The following is an 18,528-nucleotide window of genomic DNA, read 5'->3' as shown; positions in this document are numbered from 1 at the left end:
TTTGGGTTATCGAAGTGTCTTTTAAAGGATTTTCTTTAATAATAATAATACTGTTTTTTTTATAATTGAAGTTCCCATCAATTGAACAGAATGTATTACAAAATTTTTCTAATTTCCATTAAATTAGGTCGTATATATTTAATAGACTTTTATAACGACAAAAATTTTGGCCAAAAAATATCCTATAAAATTTAAAAATGTGAATTTTAAATTTAAAAGCAAGTTAAAATATTGATAATAAAAACTATTTATATAATAAATAATTCAATAATTCATCTATGAGGAAATCCGCGGAGGTTAGAGATAGGCATTCAGGGAATTTTAAGAATTGGGGTTTTGGGTTAGGAAAATGGCAAATAAAGACCCCTAAATTATCAAAATTGCAAGCAGGTCATCTGAATAAGTCAAATTGCCAGGAAGGACCGGGTCTCAAATTGTAATTAGCAAATCATACCTAAAAGACTAAAATACCCTTTAGTTACTCAGATTCAATAATGAAGGCAAGCACTAGCGGGAGACTCCTTCCTTCCTTCTTCTCTTCAGACTTCCTCTCCCTCTCTTCTTCTTTCTCTGGCTTCCTTCTCCTCCACTTTCTCTTCCAACTTCCTCTCCCACTTCTTCTCAGGGTAGGAAAACTCTAGATCTTCTCCAGTGGCTTATTCAATGAAGGTGAACTCCAAATCTCCACCGTTGACATATTGCAGACTAGTTTGAGTTCTCAAGCATCCATGGTTTGCAATTTATGTGCACCCAACAATAACGATTTCGATTTCGATTTCTATTTATGTTCTTACACTGGACATATAGAGACAAATAGTAATCATTTTGCTTCTTTTAATACTAATTCACCTCTTTCTTTTCCCCATGATAGAGGAGAAACAAGGTGATGATGATCGATGAGATACTTGGTCTTGTACTAAGATTTTTGATTTTTTTTTTTTAATCTTAATTCGTTTGTTGTTAAGAGAAAGTTTTGGTTTTAGAGCTGATTTTAATCTTTTGAATTCAAATGGCTAATTGCAGAAACTGGCTATTATCAAAGCATATCTGGTTTTTTGTTATTTAGCTTACCATTATTGTAATTTCACTTAGTAGTGTTATAACTACAGACTTGTTATTATGATAGTAGCAACATGATATGACGATCTAAAAATGTTAATTTTTTGTTTATGAGTAGACCAATGTTAATATTTTGTATTTATCAGTTCTAAATGGTAACGATGTAGATCTGCTGAATGTTCTAAAGATATGAAAAACCCAGTGATAAACTTATAATTTTGCTTACCAAACTTGCTATTTTTGTCTTACTACTCTCATAATTTAACTTACCACTCTTGCCATCTAGCAGTGAAATATGAAAATAATGTCAATTTTTCATGAAACTTGATTTCATGAGAAATCTAGTGACAGAATTGTTATTTCGCTTACCACTCTTGTTATTTGACTTACCGCTCTTGTCATTTGGCAGTGAAATGTGAAAATAATGACAACTTTTCATGAAACTTAATTTCATGAGAAACCCAATGACAGAATTATTATTTTGCTTACTACTTTTGTCATTTGACTTACCGCTCTTGTCACTTGGCAATGAAATATGGAAATAATGACAATTCAAACTGAAACATTTAACAATCTCAAATTCAAATGTCATTTCAACAATACATAACTATCATTAATAATTCATAATAGTGGTCACTCATCAACAAAGTAAAAAATATTAAACCCATCTTAAATACAATAACAATATGTATAATTCATCCTTATTTTTCTATTAAAACTATCTATAATGACTTCCTCTTTCTTTTGGTGTTTCGTTCGTTGTCATCTCTTGCAAGTTTAGTATACCAAATAACAAGTTTGGTATATCAAGTAACAATTTAACTATCATAAATAACAAGTTGAGTTTAGAAAATGATAACTTAAATATTATATAAAACAAGTATATCAAATAACAATTTAACTATTGTAAATAATAAGTTAAGTTTAGAAAATCACAACTTAAGTATATTATATGACAAATTAAGTATATCAAATTACAATTTCATTCATTTTCAAATTTCTTTGGCAAATGACAAGTTGAGTAAGCCAAATAATAAGTTATGAAAAGTAATTTATATGAAGTTCATTTTTTTCCTCAAATAACATTATTTTTAGATTTCTTTGGCAAAAGACAAGTTGAGTAAGCCAAATAACAAGTTATGAAAAGCAATTGATAAGAGTAGAAAGCCAAATAACAATTGTGATAAGTGAAATTATAAGTCTGTGAGTGGGTGTCATGAATTTTAGAACATTAAATGGATCTATATTGATACTATTTACAACTATAAATACCAAAAGTTAACATTGCTCTGCCCATAAACAAAATATCAATATTTTCAGATGGTCATGTCATGTTGCTGTGATCAAACTAACCAATTTGCGATTACAATATTACTAAGCAAAATTACAACAATAGCAAGTCAAATAACAAAAAACCAAAGGTGCTTTGATAGCAACTAGTTTCTATAAGATTCAGTGACAAATGCACCTCAAACTAACTATAATCTCATCCAACTAACATTTTCCATCATTAACTTCACATCTCATTCTCTTCCACCGTATAACCCAGCGACTACATTGCAACCCATCAAGATGATGCCATGCTAATCGTGAAGTATATATACCTGTAGTGTCTTGGGTAGCTAGAATCTCATCCTCTTCAACATTGATTTTGTATACCATCTTTAGAGCACTATTGCTATCAACTTGAATCTGATTACTCTTGCCAACTAGCATTAACGATCGGTCACTAGTTTTTTTTATAATAAAGATTGCTGGGAATGGCTACAACTTTAATCCCATTGATAAATGCATAGGCAAGAGATAATTGGTTTTAAGAAGGAGAAGAATAGAAGTAAAAAGAGGGAGAGGGAGAGGAAGAGGGAGGGAAGGACAAAGAGAGAGAGATAGGGTGGTGGAAGCAAGAGAAAAGAAAGGGCATTTTAGTCTTTTGGGTTTTATTTCATAATTACAATTTGAGACTAGGTCCCTCCTAGTAATTTGACTTATTCAAGTGACCTCTTTGCAATTTTATTAATTGAGGGGTCTTTTATTGCCATTTGCCCTTTTGGATTCGCTTTATGGTGCTGTTTCTTTGATATGCACAAGTATTTTTCTGTTGAAAGTAATTATGTTCAATACATTATTGAGTACTAAATGTAGGCAATTTTCTCAGCAATGATTCAAATTTTAATTCGCTAAGTTATGAGAAATCAGCCCCTTCACTATACTTAATATTGGTGGTGCCTGTTGAATTATAACAATTTCAATAATGTTCTTTTGAATGACTGAAAAAAATGGGCACCTAAATGTTGTTTTTAGTTTCTGTAATTAGCCAAAAAAAGTGTGCATAATGAGAAATGATCAAACTTGGAAAAGATCTTGACCTCCTTAAGATAATCGTAAGTGAACTGGGTTTTGATAAAAAAGTAAAAAACTGAAGTCCTGAAAAAGTGTTGGCCCAAAAAAACATAGCAGCGTCTCGGCCAAGAAAAATAAAAAGTGAAAAGCAAATAAAAGTGAACTGGGTTTTGATAAAAAACTGAAGTATTGAAAAAGTGTTGGCCCAAAAAAAACATAGCAGCGTCTTGGCCAAGAAAAATAAAAAGTGAAAAGCAAATAAAAGTGTTGGCCCAAATGAACGAAAATATTGATGAAGTACAAAAACAACACGTGAGCGGCAGGATTCGAACCTGCGCGGGCAGAGCCCACATGATTTCTAGTCATGCCCGATAACCACTCCGGCACGCCCACTGTTGTTGGTCAGGTCAAGTGCATCTTTTTAAATGTCAGCCTTGTGAAATTTGTTGACTCCAATTTTATAGAAATAAAAAAAATGATGAAAGGAATAAATGATACTGTTGTTTTTATTTATTTGCTGGGTCATGTGTAAATAAATAAATACAAAATAGCTTTAAAAAAAAAAAGGCCCTCAATTTATTTGTAATCGTGGAATCTGGCTATGAAGCCCTCGCTAGACAACTTTGAGAGTTTGGTTGGCTTTAATTAATCTTAAGTCACAATTTTATCAAAAACAAGGGTTAGATTATGATGAGATATTTTCACAAATGTTCTTTTTTGTTTCTAATAAAAGGAGAAGCCTTAAGCCTAAGCTTATTGTATAATAAAAAATGGTTGGCAAAAAAAATACAAAAATGGAAAATGGTTTTCTCATCATCTACTTTTTAACAATAATCAACATGTGTGAATTAATGAACTATTTTATCACTGTCTCTATAAAACTAACATGCTTTGGAATTTAGTTATTTATTTTAATACTACATCCATAAGTTGTTAATTTAACACCACAGGAAGAAATCGACTGCTTTTTTTAACAATTCTCAATTACCTTAAATGAAATATTTAAAAAAATAGTTCTTTAATTCCTAATAAAAGAGTTACTCAATTAATCTTGATAAATTAAGTGAGCTAAATAAATTACTTAATTCTAAAAAAATGTAACATGGCCTTCCTAAAATATTCCTATATAATAGTATATTATATATATTAATTTATAAGCTAAAGAAATTAGTTTTAAAAAATAAAATGGATCAATATAAGTTCAAGTATTACTATAAAACCATCACATCTCACTTGGGTTTGTTTTGGAACTGCTTATATTAAAAGTTCTTATAAGCACATTCATGTAAGTCAAGACAAACCTCTCATCACATATCTACCTCATATTCTATAAATTATGATTGAAAAACTGCCTTGTAAGGAGTGCGCAGCCATTCCAAACAAGTACTCATATTGTCATGCCTTCTTCAACGTGGACAATAACAAGAATGCTTATCTCTCCCACTTCGCTCACCAAATATGTTTAATCCCAGGAGATAGAGTTTGAAGATGGAAGAAATCAAAGAAAACGAGGGGTCAACAAAATGACAAATTGAATAAATGGCCTTCGGAGAGAAATACAATGAAAATCAGGGAAGACAATAAAGACTGTCTCTTAATAAATTTAGGGTCCGTTTGGATTAGCGATTAGAAAAATAGCTTATTAAAAAAATGGCTTATAGAAAAGTGAAATTGGGTAAAAGCTAAATTGGATAAGTTGAATTGTGTTTGGATTGAAGTTCAGAAAAGCTAGTTTGCAAAAGTGAGATTGGTAAAAAGTTGTTTGGATTATGGTTGAGTAGAAGTAAATTTGGTTATAAAATGACCAAAATGGATATGAGTTTTAATAAATAATGGAACATGATTAAAAAAATAATTTCACATAATACAATAAAATTAAAATAATTTAATATGAAAAAGTCAAATTTATAGAGTGAATTAAATTATAAAATTTTAGAGAAATCATAAAAAATATTTTAGATATAAAGTGAAACATGATTAATTATTTTTTTGAACTAATTTTAGCTAATTAATTATTCTTACTTAAAGAGACTAAGAGATTAGTGGAGGGAAATTTTTCTTTACTTTTCTAAATTTTTTGAACATCCATTCTTCAAGTTTCATCCAAAAATAAAAATTAGACTATTAGAGGCACTCAACTAATTTAATTATAAAGTGAAACATGATAAAAAATTGAATTGACATAATATAATAAATTTAAATTAATTTAATATGAAGAAGTAAAATTTAATGAGTGAATTAAATTTGAAAACATTAGAGAAATGAAAAGAAATTAATACTCAATATATTTATTATTTTATTTTCAGAAATATACTTTATTGATTTTTTGAACCTCTGTTCTTCAAGTTTCATCCAAAAATAGAAGTTTGAGGCACCCAGCTAAGTATATGAACTGAAGCACCGGAGGATCTTTTTGCTCATTAACGAAGGTGGTGTTATTCTTTTCCAATAACATCTCGCCACGTGTCCTATTATAATTGGCAAAATGACCTCAATGGAGCCAGCGCCCAACTCCTGCCATTAAGCTTCTGCCCACAGTTTCATTAAGCTGCTCTTCCTGGCTTTTTTTACAACGCACGATCTGACAGCTCATTTTTGAGAAGCTTAATTGTGAAAAAACTCTATCAAATGGGCCTCTTTCTCCTACTGAGCTTATTTTCAATTTTAAGTCACGTTTGGGTCAGCAATAGCTGACCCAAACAGGCACTTAGTAACCATGGCTGTGTTACTTACTCATATAATTGCTTAATGCGTGCTTATTTCCCTAGTCTTGGAACTATCTATATTTACTATTTATAATTTACTCTTCTCGTTCTATTTATAAAGTAGAAAGAGAAGAAATTTTTATTTCTATTTATATATAAATGTATAATTTTACCCTTCATATATTATTATATTGATTTTGTTCTCATAGAGTAATATATATATCAAATAGGGATAAAGTTAAAAACTTATTGAATTTTAAAAGAGATTTAATGAAGTTAAAATTTTTTTTAAGTGACTTATAAATTAGAGTAAAAGAATATAATATAAGTGGCATGGATCTCATTACATGTTTTTTTTTTTTTTTTGCGGCCAGCGCTTACATGTTGACATAATAAAAAAAATAAATTGTACTATACTGCTATTATAACTTATGAATAAATTAATTTTTAAGGGTAATATTTATTTTAACTTGGGTTTGTATGGTGTATGTGGCAAATTATCTTAATACATTTTTATACACAGAATTTTCCAAATAACAATTTTTGAAATCTAAACAATACAAAATACGTACTAGGATTTTAGAAAGAAAAATGTATGCAACTTTCATATATTTATTACAACATGCCAACCCTTGGCAAAAAAAGTTATAATATGCCAATTAACCTCGAATATATATAATGACATTTATTTTAATAAAAAATAATTAATTAGAAATCTCATATACTCTATGATTGACATACGAAGAACGTACATGAAAATGTGCAATGCTCTTCATTTTGCTGGTAAACCATATTATCTCTTTTTTTTTTGGGGCCTGGAACTATGCTATATTCATATCTCAACTTTGTTACTGATTCCTGACATATTTAAAATACTTAAAAAAATACTAATAAACCCAACCTAATTTGCGGCTATTTAATTAATGTCAATGACGTTTTGTTTGGGGAAACTTAACCACCTCCTTATCCATCAAATACTACCGTATTAGACATCAGTTTGGTGGGTTTCATCAAAATTAAATTAAATTGTAGTGTCAGAAATAGAATGCCCAACACACTCACATTAATTGCATTTCCCATATTTCTTCAACTAAATTGGCTGTGCCTTGCGTATGTATAGGGAAATTCTTCTTGACTGGCAGTCATTGCTGAGAATGACTAATTAATATACACCCAAAAAAATTGTAAATTTTGGAGATAAGATACATGTTTGAGAATTGGGGTAGCACCTGAGACTCTTGGAAGTGAGCTAGGAATAATGAAAGATAGTTGGATGAAAAAAAATAATGCTTGATAGAGTTTTGAAGACAGTTGATTTTTTTTTTAACTCAAAAAGTTACTTTAAAATTAAAGCAACTTTTTTCTTCTGATTTTTAGTTTTTGGCTTTTTTTCCCACTTTATAGTAGTATTTGAATCTTTTAAAACTGGCTCTCAATGTATCTTTATGGCAAATTTCCGCTAAACTGATTTTTTTATAAAAATTTATTCAACCATGTATAATATTACATTAATTAATTTTTACCTCAATCTTAGTTTACAAAAGTTAATTAGAAATAAAACAACCTCAAAAGTTGCTGATGGCTTACATTTAGAATTAATTAAACTAAGTTTCTTATTTAATTCTTACATTTATGGTCCGAAGGAAGAAAATATGTTGCAATTGAATTCCTTTGTAACAAAACATCCAGAGCATTATTACTAGAATGATGAAATTATGTTCTCTGAATTAATTTTTTTTGGAAAATCCCATAAAAAATTGAAATTACGAAATCCTAAATTAGATTTGCTAACAACACTTTTATGGACTTCGATAACACTAAATTTACATATAATAACACATCGGTGGTCTATATATATAGATAATAATCAATTATGTCATGCTGAGATTATTGGAGAACATGTAAACACAAGACCACATCTAATTATCTATTAGACTCATCAGCATACATAAATTATACACTTACTTGCAAAAATCATATATTTGTATATTATGCACGACATGAAAAATACAAAAACAAAAACATAACACTGGATATTTACATATAAGCTGTTGTTTTTATCATCATCATCATCGTTATATTACTACTAATTATTATAAAAAGCAATAAATAAATGCTTGACTTATAAAATTTATAATTTGATTTAATTCTGACCTACAGTCAAAATGATAATTAAGGAGAAAATTAGACGGCGCATATTATCATTATAAAAATGACAGAAATACTAATTACTTAAGATTAAAGGAGGACCTTTTATATATATATATATATATATATATATATATGCGCACAAATAGTAGTTACTCAATAATGTATAAATGTGATTGACCATCCAATTATTTATTAATTATATACAAGGGCAAAATATCATTAGTACGTCTAAGAAAGGCTATATACTTAAGTTGCTTCATCTATAAGAGAACAACACAGAAAAATCCAAATCCATATGCAATAAGTAGAAAGAGCTTACTTGTGAACTTTGCACAAATTAAATATTCAATTTTCTTAATCATAAATTCCGAATTAATAGACTCCTGGGGAAGGAGGACATAATTTTTTTAAGTTGACTATTTTTTTTTTTAACTAGCTTTAGTTGTTGAAACATCTATGAATAATATTGAAGAATTAATGGGAAAAAGCAATCGCACACGAATTTCTTAACTTGGAAGATTAAGGAAAATGAAACTTAACCAAACTTTTAAATGCTTCAATTTGCCACTACTCACTAGACAAGCGTCTCGGAGGAGAGCGGCTTCTTTATTATTATAATTGTTATTATTATTATTATTATTAAACAAACAACTCAAATAATCTCACAGTATTATAGTTAACACTCATTATCGTTAACATTTTAATTTGTAGATAATAGAAGGTCTAAACTACTTTAGACTTTATCCACTGAAAGCATTAGAATGAACATGACCTAAAATTCTTTTTATCTTATTAACGATTTATTACGTACTATTCATCAGATATTATTGGATATGTTTTTGCTGTTGATAGCAATTGAAAAAAATAATTATATTGTTCATGACTTATAAATAACATATTTTAATAAATATATTGATATAATAATATAATTAGAACCCAGAGGAGATGGGTTGTCCATGCATCAAACATGGCCAGTGTGAAACTTGGTGTATTTTATAATTAGAATAAAAAAATAAAAAACGTTATGCTTTTAAATTAATAATAAAATATAATTATTTTTAATTAACAATTACATAAATATTAAAAGACTAAAATTTCCTGTAGTATTTCTATTCAATGCACCAGCCAAACGTCCTAAAAAAGTGGTAAAGACTATGGCACGACATGCTAAAGTCATTGAATATAACGGATGCCATATAACTTACAATATTCATAACGTGCAAAAAATAATAAAAAAAATTAATGGTCGCAAAACCAAATAACCAATTATTAGATCTTCAATAATATAATAATAATTATTATTTTGGCCAAAAAAATATTATAATGGAATGCATTATTATTTTGTCTGGCGGGAGATAATGAAATCTGATTAGCAAAGGCGGGCTGTTATGGGGGGTTTGTTAGGGATAATGTGGCTGTGGACCGTTGGATGCTCACCAAACAACGAAAGCCACTGGATGCATCGTACGGCCTGATTTATATGATTTTTATTTTATTTTATATTCAAATGGAATCCCATGCCCAGAATCAAGAATCAGCCTTCACAGATTGTGTTGTTTAATTTATGTTATTACATCAAGATCATATTATTCCATTTTATGTCACCCTTATTTTGTCATTTTCCTTAATTCACTCTTTACCCTCTCTCTAAAGTTAAACATGGTAATAGTAGTTTTAGGCTTTTAATGCATTAATTGTTCTAAGTCAGCCTTATTTCAAATTTAATTTGTATAATATTAACATTTTATTTAACTTAATATATATATAAATAGATGCGAAGATAGTATAATTTTTTTAAATTTATTTTTAAATTTGGTCTATATCGATCTTTATTTGTACTGTCCATGACTTATTATCAACTTTTCATTCATTTGATATTTGATGTTAATATTAATATTAACTGATACTCTCAGCCCAAAAAAAATATATTAACTGATATTCATTTAATGATAACGATGAATTCACAATTTGAATTATGAAAATTAATTAAAATTTTAGTCCAAAAGTTAAGCAAAATAAAGTAGCTAATCTGACTGTATAGGTTGGGCATGATCTTAAAATTTGATGTGAAGCTTTTTCCAACCAAAAAAAAATTGATGTGAAGCTTTGCTCTATAAACTTAAAACGGATTATATGAATGTTGAAAAAAAAAAAGTGTGATTTCCCTCAGCTCATGAAATCTAAGCTTATACACACACGCGCGCTCCAATCCTAAATATAAGACTCTTATACATATTTATATAAAGGTCTTACATTTAGGATTGGAGGAGTATATATATACAAGACTAAAGTATATTCTTAGTTATTTAAATTTGCACAAAGTTTCAATTTAGTTCTTTAATTTTGAAAAGTATAATTTTAGTTTTTTAACTCTAAAATTGTTAATAAAAAAAATGATGATATTGAGATTTTGAATATTGATAAAACATTCCCAAATACAAACATATTAAGTTTAATTTTTAAAATAATTATAATTGTTTCAAAAAATTATTATTTAAAATTAATAATTTTCAAATTAAAAAATTAAAAATATGTTTTTTAAAGTTAGGGACAAAACTCAAAATCTTGAATTAAAAAAGAAGAAGCAAATATATGCTTTAGCTTATTAAAAATAACTGTGATCATGAACAGAGAAAGTTCCCAGGGGGTAGTTCCTTCACCTTGTTAACAACTGAATAATGCTAAGAATGATGCCACTGTGGTGCTTCATGTCCCCTTGGGCCGTACCAGCGAGATTCTCTTCTTCTTCCCCAGCCTCTCAGTCAATTCATGCTCTTTCTCCTTTCCCATAAATAAAGGCCAAAAGCAAGAACATCACATTTTCACCTTCGTCATTTCTCTGTTATTTATATTTATATTTTATTCGTTCACATCTTCTCTTTGATATTGAGAAATTCTCTCCCACTCTTCAAGCAAACCACCTTCAAAGCTTCCACTTTTTGCCATTCTCTCTCCCTATCTACCTCTCTCTTTACTGGGTTTCTGTGGTATTGTTGGTATCAGCTTCTAAATGGGGTTTTCCCAAGAAACCTGCACTGACTCCTGGGAGTCTTCGAATCCACAAAATGCTCCTGATACAGTCACCGATGACTACTACGACTATAACAAGCTCAAGTTCAGAAGCACTTGGAGAAAAATGCTCTGGATGATTGGGTTTGCCTGTATTTCCCTGCCTCGCAGCCGGCGGAAGGCCGGGGTGATGATTCAGGGTCAAGGCAAAAACAAGGCGTGGCTACTGGCGGAGTCCGGCGGTTGTCCGGCGGAGTCGACGAATGCCGACCCACAATCGGTTCACTCATCTTTCAGGTTCAACATATGTTCTCAGGTTGAGCTGGAATCTTTGGAAATGAGTTCTTCCGCTGCTGCGACAGTCTTGATGGTGAATTTGGATAATGGGGTGAGTGAATCTGGAGCTCGGGAGCTAAAATGGTGGAGAATAGATTCATTGAATAAGAGCATATTGCCAGTGACCAATACTCTGATCAGATTCAACTACAGTGAAATCCTGTCTGCTACCCAGAATTTCTCCAAAGGTAATCAAATCTTTCTGGGTTGCTCTATATGAAGCACTTGATAATCTTGCCATGTTAAGTAAGATTTTTCTCATTTTATATTAGATTGTAATTCATTGTTTTGTTATATGGGTAGGCAGAGTATTGGGAAGAGGGGCGTTGAGCTGTGTTTTCAGAGGAAAAATTGGACTTCTGAGGAGTGCCGTGGCAATTAAAAGACTGGACAAAGAAGACAAGGAGTGCGCAAAGTCATTCTGTAGAGAACTGATGATTGCTAGCTCTCTTCACAACCCAAACGTTGTTCCTCTTGTGGGGTTTTGTGCTGATCCAGAGGAGGGTTTGTTTCTGGTCTACAAATTTGTCTCAGGAGGCAGCTTAGAGCGCCACTTGCATGGTGCTTACTTATCTCTGACTCTTTATTTCATGTGGGTTTGTTTCATTTGAGATTGACGAGTTTCACTGACTCATGTATACTTACATTCATACCTATTCACAGGGAAGAAGAAGGGTGTAAAGGGAAATTCACCACTGCCTTGGTCTGTGAGATATAAAGTTGCAGTTGGGATCGCCGAAGCAATCTCTTATCTGCATAATGGAACTAAAAGATGTGTTGTTCACAGAGACATTAAGCCCTCTAACATTCTTCTTTCCTCTAGAAAGTCTCCCAAGGTTAGATGCTTCCTTGGATATCAGATTTAGTCTAATATCATTTGCAAACTATTTCAGGATTTTGATCTCTGCCAATAGTCTTTGACACTTGAGTCTGAGTTAGATCATGCAAGTGATCCTGATGGATTGTTTTGTTATATTACAGCTATGTGATTTTGGATTAGCTACATGGACTTCAGCACCTTCGATTCATTTCCTTTGCAAAACGGTTAAAGGAACATTTGGGTAAAAACTTGACTCCTCTTAAATATTCTGTCAACGTTTTTACCATTTTTTCGTTTTGGAAGATTTGTTTTCTTGTTCCACTTGCTGAATCAGTTTCTTTCTGGGCTTCTGTTTTCTCCCATATAGCTATTTGGCTCCTGAGTATTTCCAACATGGGAAGGTGTCAGATAAGACTGATGTTTATGCTTTTGGAGTGGTGTTATTGGAACTCATAACTGGTAGGAAGCCCATTGAAGCAGAAAGGCCACCAGGAGAAGAGAATTTAGTCTCATGGGTAGGTTAATTCCTTGATTCTTGAAAACTTGTGCTGGTTTGTGATTAGGTTATGGTTGAACCGATTCTTGAAATGGTTTGTGGTTGAGGAAAATCATAACTTGCAAGCACAAGCTAAGCCCTATACTGTGCTGCTCATTGACTTTGAAGAAGCCAATGATGTCTATTTGCCATCAGCTCCTAACGTCAGGATCATTAGCCTATATAATAACCTACCTGTTCATAATTGCTATGAGAAACTGACAGAAAATACTGAATAATGTCTAAAAGTCAGCTTATAAAAAATAATGATGGTCAGGTTGATGTTTTAAATTTTGTCAATGGAAAAAAATTATACTAGAAGAGCTACCTTTAATTTGAGCCTAACAATACTTGAATATGTATTGGTCGTAGTACAAAATAATTCCCCTGAAAATGAAAATCATCCCATCACAGAATCTGTAATCGATTACTAGTTTAAATTTCCCCCAAAAAAAAAAAAAATCTTTCTTGTTAAAAAAGACTGGTCAGCTTGAATAGATGCGAAAAATGGTACATATGAAGATTGAAACTTAGAAGATTAGATAAAAAATGTAGGAAACAAAAAGGCATATACTTGATCATTATTTTGGCTTGTTCTTTAATATTTATCATGTTACATCTCTGAGTAATACCTTTCTTTGGTATTAACACTGTTCAATAATAGTTTGGCTACTAAATTTTGTCCTTTTTTAATCACAGTTGAGCCTTGTTGACTCATATCTAGTCTGGCTTTCTTTGGCAGGCTAAACCATTGCTTCATAAAGGGAAAGAAGCCATTGAAGAACTGATTGATCCTCAACTCAATTACACCTTAAAATCCTCAAACCAGTTATCTCGTATGATTGAAGCTGCAGCAGCCTGTGTCACAAACGAAGAATCTCGCAGACCCGGCATTAACGAGATCATCGCAATCCTGAAAGGTCAAGAACCAGTCTTCTCTAAAAGGAGGAAGCCATCTTTTCGTGTTAATGGATCCGTATTTGATTCTTATACCCAGTTACAAGAAACAAACACAGAGATTAAAAGTCACTTGGCTTTGGCTATGTTGGGCATTTCAGAGTTTGAAGATGATGATTACCTCTTTGGTCGCTAAAACATGACAGCTTAGAAATATTTAAGTGGACACTTGACATGCTAAAGACAGATAGACTAAACTAATCATTAGTTAAACTGCAAAAGTTTATAATCATATCATTGGTTTAGTCTAATGATAATTTTGTAAATCAGGTATGCTTATGAATCTGCCTTTTTTTATTTAATTTTTTTGATAGGATTAGATGTGGAAAAGTGTTGACCTTTTGTATATAGATAGGAGCTCAAAGGAAGATTGTTGGGTTTATATCTTCCATTTGTCCTTTTGATTCTCTTAAAGGGTGGAGTGTGATGGCTTTTTCTTTGTTTTTTTTTTTTTTGTTGCTTTTTTCCTTTTGGTCGGAAGACTTTTATTTGTACGAGATTGTTGTAAGTTGATGGTTCTGAAGCATTCATGTTTAAGAATGAGTAGTGGGATTTTCATTTCACAGAAGAGTCAAGAGATGTTCCAATAACATGTAATGACCGTAAAAGAGAGAGAGAATTTCATTATTGTGTACGGCTTAAGGACATTAGAAATCTTAACACGTAAGAATTTTTAATTAATATTCAAACTCGTTTCTTAATCATGTTTACGAATGATTACACATATCGAAAGCGAAGCGAAATCTTTAAAAAGCATTAAGCATGCTCCTTTATTTAATAATTTTAAAACATAAGTAAATTAATTTACAACTTCTTATGATTTCATTTGATGATTTTTAATCAAGTTCTTGTACTCCACTGCTCTTTAATATAATTTAATTGTTGAGTTGGTTTTGGTCTAAATAAAACCTATTTCTCATATTTATTAATTTTTATAAATTACCTCTATGGATACTCCCTCAATCATAATCAAATAGAAGAAGGAGATGGGGTATTAAGAAAGATGATTATGGTATTTTAGGAAAAACGTGTCACATTTCTTATAGTTAACTAACTTACTTAACTTCTTTAATCTAATCAAATTAGTTAAATGAGTCTTATATTAAGAACCAGAGGAGTAGTTTTTATGTGACTCGTAAAGTGTACAAAAAACCTAATTAAAAATTAGATAAAATTATATAGACCTATGAATTAATTTTTTTTCTTGAATTAAAATATGAGCATGTTAATTTGTTCTCTCATTTAATATTTTAAGACATAAAATGACCTTAGAATTGAGACTCCATGTAAGAGTTGAGACGCCATTGAGAGCACACAGCAAGGGTCTGTTTGGCACAGCATTTTGGGAGGAAAAAGTCATGATTCAAAACCTAAGAGCAGGTTAATGGTTCAGCTTCTTATTTGGTTGTGCAGTAACTTTTAAGCCAAAAGTTAATCTCAATTTGTAAAAATTATAAGTTATTTTGAGTTACTTATAAAAGAAAAAATGCTTTTTAACCGTGGAGGGAAGAGAAAAAAATCATAGAAAAAGAAAAGAGAAAAGTTTTTATGAGTCCCACTTACTTCAATGAAAATAAGATGATAAAACCACTCAATTAAATACTATTGCTATTTATAGGTTACTTATATTGGTAATTTTTCACATTTGCCCTTATTAAAGAAAGGTATTAAAAATATGTTTTATACTTTATCTCACCAATTTACTTCTTTTTTTTTTCTATGCATTTATTAAATCAATATGGATAAAATTGAAAAAAAAAAAACAAAAAAAGCTTGTCAATTTTATGCTACCCGTGACTTCCCGTAATTAAGAACAAACTTTTTTTTTCTTTGATAAATGACTTTGAATAGAGTGGTAAATTGAAGCTTGCAAAAGTGTTCTGAGAAGAAAAATTATATTATATAAATTGATAATTTTTCATTTTACATTATGTAGTAAAAGTTATATCTATTTTGGTGATTTTACAAACTAAACTTACTTATTTAATTATAACCCAAACAACTTTTATGTTTACCAAATCTAACTTTTTCAAAAGTAAATCTAAATATAAATCATATTATCCAATTTAACTTTTACCCAATCTAATTTTTTTAAAAGCAAAATTGAAAATAAGGTATTTTTTCTATCTTCAATCCAAACAGGTACTAAAGTGTTATTTAAGTTTTGACCAAAATAAAAGGAAAAAAAATAAGTGGTATTAGGTGCCGATTGTTTTATTCGACCAAACAAGTGCTCAGTTTTTTTAAGTCTAACCAAATTTTCCATATGCGTAATTGTCAACTAAGGACAACGATCCTTCAATATTATTTCTCCAACTGGAGGCTCAATGGCTCATAGTGTGACAATGTTCCTAGGGACGATTTTTTCTTTTTAGAAAAGCTCTAACTTTAATAATAATGGCCATTTGTTATTATACAGATCATACATGAAAAATAATTGACGACCGAATTTAAATAATTTTTTTTATATTTCCTACTTTCTCACCTTTTAAACTTCTTAACCTTACAATAACAAATCAATTTTTAAAACACAGTAATTTAAGATAGTTGTTAATTTCTTTTTAATATATTATTGTTTTACATATGAATTTTCTGATTTATTTTAAACTTCATTATGAACCTTTAAGACCAGAACAATGACTAATAATTTTCCCATGCCGCATCATCAACCATTTAATAAATAATTTACTTAGGCCTAACAGAAAATACATAAGCGTATCAATTAACATTATATTTTAATTACATTTTTTTAAATATTGTTTTCTTTTCTTTCCTTTCAACAAATTTTTAATAACAACCATGTGCCTTTTTTTTGTACTGCTACACATTATTAACATTGCATAAATAACGCAATGATAATCCATATAACAAAACATTCAAAAAATATTTATATCACAGGTATTCTTTCTTTTAAAGATGTCATAACATAAAGGAAAATGATTCTTTTATGTATGGAAATCTCAAGCAAGCATATGGAGCGTAACGTTTTGCAAGCTTAACTTCAATGCATATTTAATCTAACCACACCAAAATCACTCTTTCATGCAAAACTAAAATAAAAAAAATCCAAAAGTAATTGATGAATTAGAAATCATGGTTTGAGGAAAAGCTGTATTAATCAGCTCTTGAGGAAACGTATTCTTCAATATCATCCCCCCCCCCCAAAAAAAATCCAAACATGCTAAAATCAAATTAGGTCCTTTCGTCAATTTAGTCATATTATAATACGTCTATATCTAGACACAAGAAAAAGAAACCATGTGCAAGAACCACGTTATGTTTTGTTACCAACTTCTTAAAAAAAATGACTGCATCTTCCAAGTCCCCAGGTCAATTATTAGTTATGTATTTATTTATTTTTTCTTTTTTTTTGGGGGGTGTTTTGGAGTTGGATTGATGTGTGGAATGAGATCTGTATTATTGAGTCTGGAACACGACCAACATGTTATCCCAATAAATTGTAAGCAGCAAAATGAAGAAAAAGTATTGTTTCAAAAGAAGCAAGCGACAAATGATAGGACACACCAACCAAAAACTTGGTCTGAGTCTGACCATTCTTAAACAACATGAACAGGAAATGTCCAAAGTCACTTTCCATTAAATTCCAACTACTACTGTCGGTGCTGCTAAAATGTGATATATTACGACCAAGAAGATTGAACAATATATCCTGTTTTGGCACTTTGTGAAGCTAATAGAATATGCGACTTGCTATTAACCAGGGGTGTAGGTAAGGACTAACATATTCAATCAGCAGGCATGTTCATATTGGATACTGATGAACCGAACTTGAGGTAGTAGATGTATGATGAAATTTCATATCAAATAATTAAAAGATCGATCACAAATTCACAATTATGTAAGTGTGTGGTGACTAGTGAGTCCATCTAAAATATAACTTAAACTATTTTGGCCCAGGTGACATACCTTAGGTGTGATTAATCTTTTCTATAAGGTAGCAATTCTGTTCACAAGGAAAACCAACCCATTTAAATGCCCTATACAATGGTTCCTAGAAACTGGGCATTTTATGTTACTGCTGTTACATTAGTCTTCATTAAATATATTTTTGATAAAACGTGTACGATATACTTGCATATGAGCGAACGGAAGACAACATTTGAATGTGCCAAACTGCAGAGGGCTTGGATGGTGTGAATTACAACCGGAGACGAAAGAGATTATTTGAATCCCAGAAACGACCGAGGAGGCCTAATGTCCTACAGTACAAATAGTCAAATACCTCCAAGAAGAGAGGTTTTTTTTTTATTTATTGAGATAAAACTCAGCTCACATAGTGTTATGGTCTAGATCATCCAAGAAAATTGGGTTTGGTTTGGGCCACAATGGTTTTTACACCTAAATAGCCCATTCTCTCAGCCGAAAGTGTTAATGAGTTGGTATACACACACTCATGTATTGGTAAACTTGAGTTGTCATTGTATCAGTGCTTTCAGTTTTGTTGCGCCCTTGCCTTTAGACATACGGAAATGAAAGGACGCCGTGTAGGCTACAGAGAGTACATTGTGGATGAAAGAAAAGTTAATGCTTCAGATATTCCGAAGGAAGCATCAGCAAAATATAAAATGTAAATAAGGCAGAAGTTGCACCGTTCA

At 30.6% G+C, this 18,528-nt stretch overlaps 1 protein-coding gene and 1 non-coding gene across 2 annotated transcripts; one reads left to right on the top strand and one right to left on the bottom strand.

Moving 5' to 3' along the window:
• Nucleotides 1–3,710: 3,710 nt before the first annotated feature.
• TRNAS-AGA (transfer RNA serine (anticodon AGA)) lies at nt 3,711–3,792 on the bottom strand. The gene has a single exon. It is a non-coding gene; the product is annotated as a tRNA-Ser (tRNA).
• Nucleotides 3,793–11,149: 7,357 nt separating this feature from the next.
• On the top strand, nt 11,150–14,074 carry LOC114727322 (probable serine/threonine-protein kinase PBL7). The gene is made up of 6 exons (XM_028914021.1): nt 11,150–11,788; nt 11,904–12,161; nt 12,264–12,436; nt 12,582–12,661; nt 12,788–12,935; nt 13,698–14,074. Exons 1-6 carry the CDS (start codon nt 11,266–11,268, stop codon nt 14,046–14,048), a joined length of 1,533 nt encoding a protein of 510 aa, XP_028769854.1. The 5' UTR covers nt 11,150–11,265; the 3' UTR covers nt 14,049–14,074.
• The last annotated feature ends 4,454 nt before the right edge of the window (nt 14,075–18,528 follow it).

The sequence above is a fragment of the Neltuma alba genome, unplaced genomic scaffold (genome assembly GCF_004799145.2).
Source record: "Neltuma alba isolate B1F8T4 unplaced genomic scaffold, ASM479914v2 tig00012465_pilon, whole genome shotgun sequence".
Classification (NCBI taxonomy): Eukaryota; Viridiplantae; Streptophyta; class Magnoliopsida; order Fabales; family Fabaceae; genus Neltuma; species Neltuma alba.
Note: the sequence above shows the minus strand (reverse complement) of the source record. Positions and strands in the feature narration are given on the sequence as shown.